Below are 13584 nucleotides of genomic sequence, written 5' to 3'. Positions count from 1 at the left end.
GACGTCATTATGGTAGAATCGTTCTGCAGACCGTTTTTTACCACGTCTGGCCTCAAAACACGGCCGATTTCTTCAAGACAGTGCGAGTAACCCTTTCATCGGCGAGACTTTCGGAAAGATGGTTAAATTTGGGATCTAACAAGGTACATGACAGTGTAATTCTGAATGTTTTGTGCGAGCGCACGGCCAGTTGAAAAATCTGTTGGCGTGTTTTTTGAGTGATTGTGTTGCACACCTTGTGAGTATTTAGGTTGCAGTGGCGGGCATATCGACTACGGGATCGATAAATCGATCCGAAAATCGATCTACTTAGCAGACGACCCAGCTAAGGAGCGCCTGTGGAGTAAACGCCCGATTCCTGCAACAACTTGAGCGAGTTCCAGTGGGAGCAACCAGACTTAATCCGGGCTTACTGGTAGCACTTTGAGAGCATACTAAAGGTGCGGCTAGTTCCCAACATGCCAAAGTCAACAGAAGATTCAAATAGATGGCAACTTAAGAAAATCTGCAATTGGTCACCTGAATGTTGAAGAACTTGAACAAGGAGTAGTCGTTGACCAGAGTCCTAAGTCCTTACCTACAACTGTCAAAATATTTACGTGGTGAAACTAACGGTATATAGCCTTTGCGATGACGATGCACTGAGCGGCGTAAATTCGGAAGCTAACTGACAAGCTGATTACTATGTATGGGATTTTATTCACCGCATAGTTCTTGTCACTCTACAGTGCTTGTACTTAATATCGCGAAGTGACTATTTCAATTGACCCATTTCGATGTAGTATTTGGCCTGAAATCTCGTGAAATGTGAGACTTCGTCGACGAGTGCAGTCCTAGATCCTGTGACTAACCATTACACTGAGTTTAATTTTGTAAGATTTCATGGTGTGAAAACTATTTGTTGTGGTGAAATGATGCCAAACTTGGTCGATCCAGACAGTTCCAAAAGATCTGCATGAAGCTTTGAGCAAAATGCTTATGATTGAATAGCGGCGGCGAAATGCTGTCAAGGAAGTGTTTCTAGAATTCAGTGTTGGACTGACGGGTTAACACTAAGTACTGAATTTTGCGAGACACTAGCGACAAACGGACACTTTCTCACTTTTTGCAAGAAATGTGCTTTTTCACGCACTTGATTTGCGAGAATATTGTACTCTCGCGAGAGATTGATTTTTCGCAGTCATTTGGCAAGCAATCGCTTTTCTCCCTCTACATTCCTAATTGAGTGCGGGCATGCATTTATTTGCAGAAAACCGATTCCCGCTGATTTGACTGTGAGAAAACAATATTCTCACAAGGAAAGTGAGAGAAAATTAATTCCTACACGTTTCTCGCGAAAAGCGATAAAATGTCAGTTCCGCTCCACATCCCGTACCAGTGCAACAAGAATATTCAAACGGCATGCTATTGGGGCTTTTCTCCCGTGTGAATATAAGATACAGGGGTCGCAACTTCAACTCTTTTCTTGTTTAAATTTTTCGCACAGTTATAGACACCGAAAAGGTTTAGGAAAGATACGCTTGGTTCGACGAAGAATAGAGCTGCCAACGATTGGGTTAGACTCGGGAAATCTTGGAGGGCTCATGCGCGTTCCGCAAATTATTTTTCCGCTCAGTCACCACGCCTGCTATCTCGATAAACAACCAACTCTGCACGCGACGAGGTCAGGGATGCCGACCAACTCGTTCCCGTCGCGTGTAAAACCTTGAAAGACGAAACTTAATCTCTGACAAAGATGGTGTGCGAGTGATTGATAGCGAAGCTGAGAATACATGAGAGACTGACATTAGATAACATTACATTTATATTATTATTACTCGTGCCCAGCTGGTATCACAGAGCGTTATGGTATTCAGAAAGGGGAATACTAATTTGATAGCATATGGTTGGGCGCTGGGTTACGGACTCAGTAAAGCAGTTGTGCATGAATGAAAGAATTTTATCTGAGATCGAATTGTAAGGCTGCTCAAAGTCTCTTTCGTTGAAACTGTACCCGACGACCCTTTGGTGCAAGTTTAATTACCTAATTGATGTGACGTAAAGGTAGCCTGTAAGATATTCACGTTGGATGTGAAGATGGGATACCTGGCTGGTATGATCATTTTGCTGAGTCTTGAAGTGAGCGTCGGCGACTTGTGCGTGTACAGCATCAACGACCCGATAGTCGCTTTAGGCGAAGGTAGAAGCATGCTCGGCCTTCGCCAGGACGTTCTCGGTGCACAAGTGGATGCCTTTTTGGGTGTGCGGTACGCTGAGCCCCCAGTAGGAGAGCGCAGATTTCGAGCGGCGGTGTCGGTCGACCAATCTTGGCAAGGTGTCCAACGTGCCACCGAATTCGGGAACGCGTGTTGGCAGAGCTACTCCGCCGTTCCGGACAACTTTACCGGGCACGTGTGGTGGACAACCGCAGATCGACGGAGCGAGGATTGTTTGTTTCTAAATGTGTGGACCCCTTACCCTCGACCAACCAAAGCCCCAGTCTTCGTTTTCATTCATGGAGGAAGTTTTCGTGTGGGATCCTCATCAACACTCCTATACCGGGGGGACACTTTAGCAGCGGTGGAAAATTGCGTTGTGGTGAGTATGAACTACCGACTTGGCTCGTTCGGCTTCTCAGCCTTCTACACCGACAAAGAACCAGGAAATTTGGGACTAATGGACCAAACATTGGCCTTGAAGTGGGTTAAAGACCATATCAAATATTTTGGTGGTGACCCAAAACGTGTGACGTTAATTGGTCACAGCGCAGGTGCTGCCGGTGTTGGCTTTCACTTGCTCTCGCCAATGAGTAGAAATCTCTTCCAAAGAGCCATTCTTCAGAGCGGAGCTCCAAATACACCATGGGCAATAGCCCATAAGAGCGAGGCGCTGCAGGCAGTTGGCAAAATGGCCAAGGAATTAAACTGCCCGTCTTGGTACGAGGCAGAACACGTCGAACACGAGGCAATAGTTGAGGACACACTGTCGTGTTTAAGGCAACGCGAACCAGAAGGATTTTTCACAAGCAATTGGCGTGTCCCGATCCCCAGCAGTGTTGTCGTCGATGGCAAGTTCCTGTTAGATAATCCATTATCATTATTACTGAACACTAGCCTTACACGAAATAAAGTCCCCATACTCATAGGAACGGTCGACGAAGAAGCAACGCTGAGCATACCTTTTCCCGAGTTCGATAGCGTCGCAGATATTAGTGACGTACACCAGAGTTACGACACTTTGTACAAAAATCACATAAACTCGTTGTTTCCGTACACGAAAGAGTCAATACAAGATGCGATCGATTTCCAATACAGGAACTGGCTGGATCCAGACAACGGTACCCTACTACATCGTAGTGTTATTGAACTTTGGGAAGACTACTGCATGGTTTGCCCAATCAGGGAATTCGCAAAGTATTACGCCATGACCGGAAATGACGTTTACGCCTATAACTTTGACCGGCAGCCTACAAACAGCTGTACCCTGAATGGATGGGCATTCTGCATGCGGATGAGCTGATTTTCACGATGGGACGTGCTCTTTATGAAGAAGAAATGTTGACCGAAGCAGAAAAATTGTTTGGTCGTGCTGTCATGAAATATTGGGCTAACTTCGGAAGAACTGGGTTAGTACAAAATCTCGACTATGAATTACTCGTAGCTATTATACTGAATACCTGTTACCTGGTCATGATGGCTATAGTGGCCGTTTATCACCCCAAAGGGACCGTTCTTTACCAGAAACACATCGCTTTTCTCCGAGGCCGTAGTCGAAGGGATATGGCGACGTGTTTCTGGTAAAACACGGCCACGAGGGGTAATACACGGGCGCCATAGCCCGAATAAAGACCAGGTTATAAGTGTTTTATAAGACACGACAGGCTCATGTTGTTCTGTGTTCATTTTTAGCCTGCTTCAAAGTTTGACATGTACCGCAACAATCCAGTGCGAAAAGTTTACACGTCGAGTTTCCCACAGAGCCGGGTAATAGTATTGCCAATTTCTTCACAAAAAGAGGCAAAATATCCCAAGCCTACAACGTTATGTCCTTGGCTGCACTTGAATCTTTGTAGCCAATGAGCTCTTCAAGTTCCAATATGCCGTTGGAAAGGAAAATCTTACTGTTGTAGTTTTTTGCTCGTCGCTCATCCCGGGCGCTCGACGATGTTCTTGTCACCCGCTACAAATATGCAGACGACACTTAGCGTATGGTCGCGTGACCGGGCACTTTTCCAATAATTATTTCCGAAGAGAAATAGTCTTTCAAAAAAAAATCCATTTGGTGTCATCACTTTTTTCGAGTCAGTGAGGACTAGACGTAGGTATTCTCTCGTCACGTGACGTATTCTGGCGAATGGCAACGCGGAATGAGCACTTGTAAAATGATAATATGATAATCATTATAAAAAAATGACAAAAAGTACTGTTATTGTGAGTATGAAACCCATATATGCGAAATCTATGGACAAAAACAACCCCTAAAGAGAATTCATGCAATCATTATAGTAAAAAATTAAGAAGCTAAATGTTCAGAATACGTTCATTCACGGAAATCTTCAATTTGTGAAAATCAGTAACCACAACATAAGCAACAACGACAACGTAAACAACAGCAAATTTTTCTGATCCTTAAACGAAAGATAACAATTTTAATTTTTTTACAGTTTCATTGTTTTCATTGTACATACATTTTCTTGTCATTGGTCTTTTATACAGAGTGTAAGCTGCGAGTTAGGCGGGGAGGGGGGGAGGATGTTGCTAACCACCAGCAGAAAATGTTAAGCTTGAGATAGAATGCGCCTTGAGGACATACATTCTGACATATGGGTCCCATACGACCTTTGAGCGCAGTTTCGACGACTGTGACCCTTTAATATATCTTTAGCAAGGTTAAATGATAATTGCTTTGACATTTAGTGAATTTCTGAACGGCATTTGGATATCATGCGTTGGGAGTCACAACGAATAATCTGGAGCAGCTGTCGATGCGTTTATCAAAGCAACTGCAAAAAAGCAATTATACCAGTCCTCTTGAGCTTAGTACCCGTTAAGACGAAGGTTGACACTCTCCCATACTGCTTTCTCGACACAGTGTAATTCATATCAGCTTTCCGGGTATCATTCAGCCTATTTCGAAAGGACAATCGGAAAGCATGACGTTTGGCGAGAGCATACCCCCTGCAACTGGTCATACAATTCTGTAGTAGAAGATTAATTTGCAAAGAGCCAACAGATACGTGGGTTCACTTTAATCTTTTCGCATACATGTATCTGTGATGATAAAGTCAGTCGCTTTGTGAAGAATCTTCTAGATTTGAAGAAATCGCTGCTATAGCGGTTGCGTTTCAAGGTCATGAATAAACATATCGGACATGCCCTATGGCGAACTCGTCCGTAGAGAGCTCTGAAGAATATAAGGGCATTTGTAACCCTGATCTCTCGCGGGATTGATAGTCTTCCGGAATGCTTCACTTTTCCTTTGTCGTTTCCTTTTAAAGCATAATATAGGCTTTTTATCATTTGCTCTTTCTCTAAATATGTGTCTTGTCCGTTCCGATCGTAATCGGTGATTTATGTAAACATTTTCCTCGACTGTTAATTTGTGGCAAATTATGGATATTGGGAAAACAAAATAAACATCAAAATGGCAATATTCGTCTTTATGAAAAAATACTTCTATTTTGTGTAATTAACTCCTGAACCCTGCTTGGATCACAAAGTCGGTTTCGGAATAGTGATTGTGACGATGACCTTGAACTACATTGCAAGTTATTGGCAAGCCGAGAATATTCCGTGACACGTGACTGAAAATAGTTTATAAATTTACGAGTTCATCAGAAAGTGTCTAATTGCGAATTCCAAAGATAACATTTGGTCGCTCTTGTAGTAAAAACAAGTGACCTGCGCATAAATGAATTAATTTGTCGATCTTCAAACTTAAATATCAGATGGTTTGGTTCGGCATTTCGGGGATATTTGGGATGAAAAACTGACATTACTTCTTTTAAGTAAGTTTACCAACTCTTGGTGCGACATGACGTTTATAACAGTTACTGCTTGTTATTACGCCAATCATTTTCATCTTCCTCTTTTTCAGAAATCCCAACGAGTCTAAAGATATGAGGATCGACCTCCAAAACTGGCCAAAACTCACGCCACACAACATGCTGTACCTGACGCTAAATCCCAGTATAGTACAGCACAACGCCTCCGTCCGCCCGTACGGGAGAGTGAGGCAATGCGCGTTTTGGAGCCACCTTGTACCGGCGTTGGCCGATGACGTCAAGATGCCACTAGGTTTTCATCCATTATTTCTCGGTGACCTGTTCGTCGATGCTAAAGGTGATTGACGTTTTTAAGGACACCAATTCACGTCAAATCTTTGCCGGGCGTGTTTAACGTCTTACCCTTGGTTTAAATCTTCATATCACGGAGAAAAGAAAAACTATATATTCTTATAACGGAGGAAAGAAAAACTTCTGATTTCACTGTGCGTTTTACGGTCATTCTGTAGAGAAAGGTACAGGATAAAAACGTATTCACCCTGCATGAATAGCAAAAGCAGTACTGGGTGTGCTGTAAGTTCAAAGTTCAAGGTTCAAGGTTCATCTGAAACGATGTCACGCTTTACATATATCCTATTTTATCATTTCTTCACAGAATCGACACCAGACGCACTCTGTTCTGGATATGCGGCAAGATCAGTCTTTGTTCTTAAATCCGTTTTTTCATTATTCTTGGTTTTAATGATGAATTTTATATAGTAACCCAATCTGTAATACACATGATGTGTTGAAGTATACATTGTGCGGCCATACTTTGAGATTTCTCGAACAGGTTTTGGAAAGAGTTTTAGCTCATCGATTACGGAATGTGAAAGAACTTGGCTATAGTAATTACTTATAGAACAACTGCCATTATGATGTGATTGGGTTAATAGTATGAGGGGAGAGGTCGGCCTTTTTTATAGAATAGGCGGTCATAATTTGATGCTTAATATGACAAATGAGCGACAAACTTGATAAATTTTAAATCAAACAACAATTTGAAAGTGCACATGTACACACAAACACATAATGTTGGATTTATGTGTTCACGTATGGATGGATAGATGGATGGACGCACGCACTCACGCACGCACGCATATGTATGTATGTAGCGTGTGTATATGTATGCATGTATGTATGTAGGTATAGGTAGTTAGGTAGGTATGGATGTATCAATGTATGTACGGTATCTGTTTCATGATCTGTACCTACCCATCCATGCATCAATTCAACTGTGTGTACTGTATGCCTTCTATTTTTTTATTTATATCTAGCGTACAAAGTAAAATTAAACACCAGCAATAAATGTAAACCACCGAAATACAGAAAAAGATGAATAAAATATTGTTAGGTTTGACATATCTTTTGGTAGAGACTTACACAAACATAGAGAGGAACTTATTGTAATGGCGAACATAAGTCGTCATTTTGTGTCCACTCCATATCATCTACCGGTAGTGCAGCGTAAGCTTATATCGTGCGGATGATCAAATATTACTGTTTCTTTTTTATGGGGTCTCCCTTAAACCAGAGTTTAAACCTAGCATGGAAAGGTGGTCTTTTATCCTCTTGTACATCTTCTTGTAGCACAGCTGTCTGGTAATGTTGCATTGACGTGACACAACTGTTTCACCTAACCTCCATTGAAGATCACTGACGATGCAAATCACAAAGCTACGCATAACACCCGCACAATCTTGCACTCGATGATAGCGGCGTATTACTATTGTGGCTCGAATCGTGTCAGGTGATTCCGCTCTGGCAAAACTTGGAAAACGTTACTGCTTGATAAAAAGTTTCGAAAAGACAATGGTTAATTATACAGCATTAATAAAGGCAGAGAGAGAGAGAGAGAGAGAGAGAGAGAGAGAGAGAGAGAGAGAGAGAGAGAGAGAGAGAGGTGTAGGCGAAGTTTCTAGCTGACTTACGTCATTCAAAAGCACCTCCAGAGGTCACATTTAAACAATTCAAAAATGTAGACTGTAATAAAATATCGTACGGTTTGACAATTTTATCTTAGAGTGAAGAACGCTTGGAACATTCCTTTCTCAGGACTTTAGAGCTACACCAATCCATTTGATTGAAGGGTATATATGAGACATACCGGCAAGTGTTTGTGCCGTTCTCTAACAAGGCATGTCGTATATAGTTGCATATCAGTTTATCTTACCTTACTTTTTGATATCCATAAGAAATGAAAATCCTAGTTTAGTCCCGTCGGAACAAGGTGAGACATATCGAATATGACGTTAAAGAATTGCACCGAAATGTGTGATCGTGCCTTCTACAATAATAATATATATAACAGGCAGTGGCAAAATGAAATCGTAAGGTTGCGAGTAAGAAGCCTCTCTCTCTCTCTCTCTCTCTCTCTCTCTCTCTCTCTCTCTCTCTCTCTCTCTCTCTCTCTCTCTCGTTCCTATCTGTTGTCAAACTCGCATTTTATGCCAAGCGTTTGATGTTTTACTCAAGCCATCAGTCAATAACCTACATATCCATACATGACATTGAAATGATTGATTAATACCCCAGATCCGTATGAAAAATAACTAGGCTACATCTGCAGTAACTGTATACAGCACTTGTCCAGATGCTCCTTATGGCACAAATCAGTGCTTGCCTGAATGTGCCTTTTAGGTCGTACGCACCTCGAAATTGACACTCTTAATTTTTGGTTCAAACTTTCCGTTAGGAAACTTTAAAACATTCCCTTTCGAAATCAATAATAACAAGTAGGAGACATCGTTTAAATATTGGTGCTGGAGAAACAAATTACCCAACATTTACCGACATTTGAAATTCAAAATGGCCGCCATCCCCGTTTTAAGGTAGTTTGCGCCTCGAAAGTTAAAGACTTAAACTTTTGCTCAAACTTTCCTGGGTGAAACTTTCAGTCATTCAACAAATCAACAATAAAAATCGGGGGTCTCAATGCAGTTTTGAACTAGCGAAACAAATTACCCAACATTTTGCGATATTTGAAATTTAAAATGGCCGCCATTTCTGTGTTAACTCTATGGAGGAAAATTAAATTTTGGATTTTCGAAGAGCTTAGCCGGTGAAAGTTTTTCTTTCTCCAAGAGCTTTAAAATGATCCCCCATAAGTGGTAGATCGGAAAAGAATTGTAGAAAATTGAGAATCCGACTATGTGTCCTCGAGGCGCGTTCTACCTTAACTCAGAGAGGTAAATAAAATGTTCGATTTTTAAACAAATAGGCCGGTGAAAACTTACGCTAGGACGTTTGAAACGAGTCCTTACAAGAGGTGCTTCACAGTAAGCCCCTACAAGTAGTTGACCCAAAAATAATTGTAAACGTTTGGGCGTCCGAATATCTGCCCCGGAAGCGCAGTCTATCTTAATGTAATGTATACCGCCTAAGATAATGTTCAATAGTACTATGGCTCAGAATAGGCCCAGTGCAATCTCCAGTCATGCTATGTTCATCCTTGTTTGCATTTTGTGAGCAAACAACATAAGTAATAAAGTAGTCTGCACAGTACATACGGGTATCTGATCAGATTTTGGTAATTATTTCTTCATTGCAAAGTAAATAACGTCGAAAATTTACTACTCATATGTCAAATGTTGATAATATCAAGATAAGCTTATAAAACATTCATCGAGGTTGCATTTGTATGCATACGAGAAATTAAAACCAAGAAACAGCCAATTTTAGACCTCTGAACATGACAGTTTTTGCAATCCTTCCTTCACGAGTTCGCATGGCATGGACGAATGTATATATATTAATAAATCGTGTTTCAGGATGTAGCGACCTTGTAACTTGGTGCAAATATTTTCAATTCAGTCAGGAGAGTGCGGACAGTCAGCCGAACATGTCATCAAGCATGTACGTCAGAATAACACAGCTCCCATCGGGTGCAATGTTTACCTTAATTTCAGACAACTATAGTTGTCTGAGCTTTAACGGAGGTCTTCTCAGGCGGGGTGGCAGCGTTTCCGGTTTCAGTCGAAAGCAGTCCAGGGGAGAGAAGTGAAGTCTCCAAGCGCTATGCGCTTATTGACTGAGGGCCAGTGCATGCCGCCCCTTCGACGAAGTCGGATGATATCACGTATGCAGCAAAACATACAAAACGCTTCAGGAAAAAAATGCCTTTGACGGAATAGAAATCACTTGAACGAGTTCCCGAGTACATTAACTGTGCCTTGGGGTTTCGACTCAGAAATTAGTTTTGAAATTCCGGACAATTTACACGCAGATGGAATTCGAAAACAAAAACCAGAGTCCCCAAAGCTCAAAGAGATGGCGTTAACAGGGTTGAAAGCATTTTCCCCAAGTGATGTTAACAATTCATCTTCTATTTTCGTCTCGGTATTCGATGTTTATAATGTTATATAGGACCTGCTATGAGAAAGAAAACAACAACCGTGAACAGCCAAGGTAGAGACTCCCTTGTAAACTTTTCAGTCGACAATGCACATTATACCAGTATATTTATGGCGATTGGTTGAGTCGCAAAAATACAAAGTCACACAAATGTGCGACATTCACGATATACCAAAGGTGCAACCCGGCCACAACATGTCTAAACGGTCTAAAATGAATGACTTTTCTACCACGGAAAGAAATGAGAGGTAAATTTGAGGGGAAGTTATTGAGAGCGTATCTACTAAAATAAGTCAATGAAATTAGATCCAATGATTATAGTAAAACTGTACTAGTTTTTTAGTGGCGCGTACATATCCTTGGTTATAATTCATGTCGTCTGCTGCGGCGAGCCTGCAGTCAGCTTTTCGCGTGCTCAAAGGCTCGCCGCTGCAGACGACATGAGGTATGACCAAAAACGTGTGCGCGCCACTTTAAGAAATCAATACAATTTTAGCCTACTTTAATCATTGAACCTAAATTCACACATTTCTGTGTTGAATGTACAGCACGCGGGTTAACTGTAATAGCGCTGATCGCAAATGACGTCACTGTTCTCTCTCATTAATATGCATAAATAAACATTTGCCCGCATTTTCCGCGTAAATGACGAAAATAAAACCTGCGAGTGTTAGAATGGCTATTTAGCGTCACATTTATTCGTATGAATTGATGACTGAGACTACAAGCTGCAACAACAGCCGCGCATACAACGACAAAATTTGTCCGAATTTCAGCTTATTTGTCCGAAAGTCGAGCGCGTGCAGCTATATTTAGTAACAAACCCGAAATCGCTATCAACGCTATTGTTCATATTTAAGGGCCTGTTTCATACGGAAAATTTATTCGAGCTTTCACGTCAGAACTTCAATATCCAAAACTCATACGATAGCAATAAACCATTCCAGCGACACTGGTACCACTCGATTCTGACCAGCTCAGCCGATACACGCACTCCGGCGCCTATCGCACATGTGTAATTGTCGTAAACTGGGGCTGCATACATACAACACGCACGCACAAATTACGCATAAGCTGCAATGTAAAGCGTGGTTTATCGGAAATTTATTGCTATTACTATTTCGATAATACAACTTATTACCTCATATTCGGTCAAATTAAAAAGAATGTGTTCCCAATGACATATCTCAGAAAATTAGGGTAGGTACGTGTAGGTCGGAGTAATATTTTTTTAGTTTTATTTTTGTTGGCTGAGACGCATAAAATTAATGCGGTAAAATTTAAAAGAATTTACTCATGTTTTTGAAAATGTGTATGGGGACTTGTTTTTCTAGGGCAGGTCCGGTATATTTTATTTGACCTTCCCGTTAAGAAGTTGATGAATTCCTCCCGCACGTACACGTCGAAATTCGCAAATAGATATTGTTACGCAGAGGCCATTGAATATAACTTCATGCCCGCATCCGGGTGGGGGTACAGAGGCAACTGTTTAAACCCTACCACTGGGGATTTCAACAAATCAGGCCTCGTTCAATATTTGATCGCCCACCGACAATTCACTCATGTACATTTTGCCAATTTTCGTAAGCTTTCGTCCCTGTTGCGCTTACGAGGATCTGTAAAATCAACTGTGATTACAATTATGGTGGCGCTGTATAATAGTTTCTGGTGAATTGATGATGAGTGTACAGTTTCTGTAGCCAAGTACTGTGCACATTTTCCCAATTACTGTACACACTTTACGCTCATGTCAAGGGACCCATAGCCATGAAGCGTAAATCCATTAGTTGACTGAATATTCACAGTATCACTGATAGACCGGACACATGGCGTGCCTCTACATCAATTCAATAGTTATCTTGTCGAGTTGAGGAACATCAAAATGATTCATGCATTGCCTTCTTGCTTCACAATACATTGCTTGTTGTCGTTGCCAAGGCAACGACAATTAAAGCGTTAAAGGAGTCCATTACATTGTTGTCACGTGACAGGTGAAGTTAGTTGATAAGCCATGTCAAAGCATTCCATACAAACATCCAACGTGTCGTTTAAGTTAAGAAGAAAACATATATCTTAGTATTAATAAGTATATAGTTATCTCTCCTAAGGTAGATCTTGATAAATATACATATAGACAGTTTAAATGGCAGTTACCCGTGGCATTGTAAAAAACTGTAGATAACCTGATCAGCCTAGAGTATTGCTAAATTATTTTCGCTTTCTTTGGGCTCACTGTGAAAGACACTAAAATTCTCGGACAAATCTAGAGTTCTCACATATATCCGATACTCGACTAGGGGTTATACAACATCTTCGTTATATTAATTTGTGATATATTTGCATATTGCAATTAATAATAATGTGAATCAGCGAAAAATATTTACAATTAGATACACAAAATACATATTTTTGTAATATTGTTTACATGAGGATTGCTCATAAATATATAACTTAGTGAATAATTCGTAGTAGTTTAAAGTTATGACCCCAAATATCCAGTGTAGGTGCCTATATTATGAATATTGTGAGCAGAATCGTTTCATATAGATGCTAAAACCACGGCAAACGTGGTCCAGTTTCTCATTGCGTCATGAGCTCGTCAATTCCGTTTCACTGATAACGGATAGCTGTGGCTGCGCTATGCTTGATCTCTTTCTCTTGGTTCTGGCGACTGCGGCGCTATACACTTCGTCACTTTCGAAGTTCGGTTCATCATATACGGTCAAGATTTCATTGTTATTATTCGTTGTTGTTACTTCATCTATGTTGTCAATTCTCTCATTTGTGAGCCTACTGGCGACCATTTCTGCCTCACTTGTCGTGGGCAAGTCACTGTCCTGTTCGAGTACTTGCTCCGCCGGTGGTATGCCACATCTACCGTTGCGGGCGCTGTCCAGCTCCTGGATGATAGCTGTTGTGATTGAGACGATGTCTGAAAACCATGGTCTGACGGATGGATCAAGCTTGAAGAGATAAGTAGAGTAAAATCGTAAGAAACTTCTATTTACAATTTCATGAATTGAATTAGAAAAAGTCTATTCGATAGAGCTTTATTAAAATACGTTTATATCATAATTTGACATTAAATTCAGCTCAAAAGTTCTGCATTTCCAAGGAACTATGTACACTGTTGATATCCTGCAAGATTCAAAAGTCAGCATAGCTAGTACTTTCATAGAGCCTTCCAAGGCAACTTCACGTAAGTTTTG

The 13584-nt window shown here is 41.0% G+C and overlaps 2 protein-coding genes across 2 annotated transcripts in view; one reads left to right on the top strand and one right to left on the bottom strand.

Moving 5' to 3' along the window:
• The first annotated feature begins 1903 nt into the window (after positions 1-1903).
• LOC139128357 (acetylcholinesterase-like) lies at positions 1904-7381 on the top strand. Its single transcript, XM_070694145.1, has 3 exons — positions 1904-3604; positions 6076-6320; positions 6639-7381. Exon 1 carries the CDS (start codon positions 2077-2079, stop codon positions 3496-3498), a length of 1422 nt encoding a protein of 473 aa, XP_070550246.1. The 5' UTR covers positions 1904-2076; the 3' UTR covers positions 3499-3604; positions 6076-6320; positions 6639-7381.
• Positions 7382-11462: 4081 nt separating this feature from the next.
• LOC139128338 (dual specificity testis-specific protein kinase 2-like) overlaps positions 11463-13584 on the bottom strand; it is a 13623-nt gene continuing 11501 nt past the window's right edge. The window contains exon 6 of the mRNA XM_070694134.1: positions 11463-13338. The gene's annotated coding sequence lies outside the window, so the exon portion shown is untranslated. The remainder of the gene's footprint in view (positions 13339-13584) is intronic.

The sequence above is a fragment of the Ptychodera flava genome, unplaced genomic scaffold (assembly GCF_041260155.1).
Source record: "Ptychodera flava strain L36383 unplaced genomic scaffold, AS_Pfla_20210202 Scaffold_50__1_contigs__length_938362_pilon, whole genome shotgun sequence".
Lineage (NCBI taxonomy): Eukaryota > Metazoa > Hemichordata > Enteropneusta > Ptychoderidae > Ptychodera > Ptychodera flava.
The sequence above is the reverse complement of the archived record's forward strand: the minus strand, read 5'-3'. Positions and strand labels throughout refer to the sequence as shown.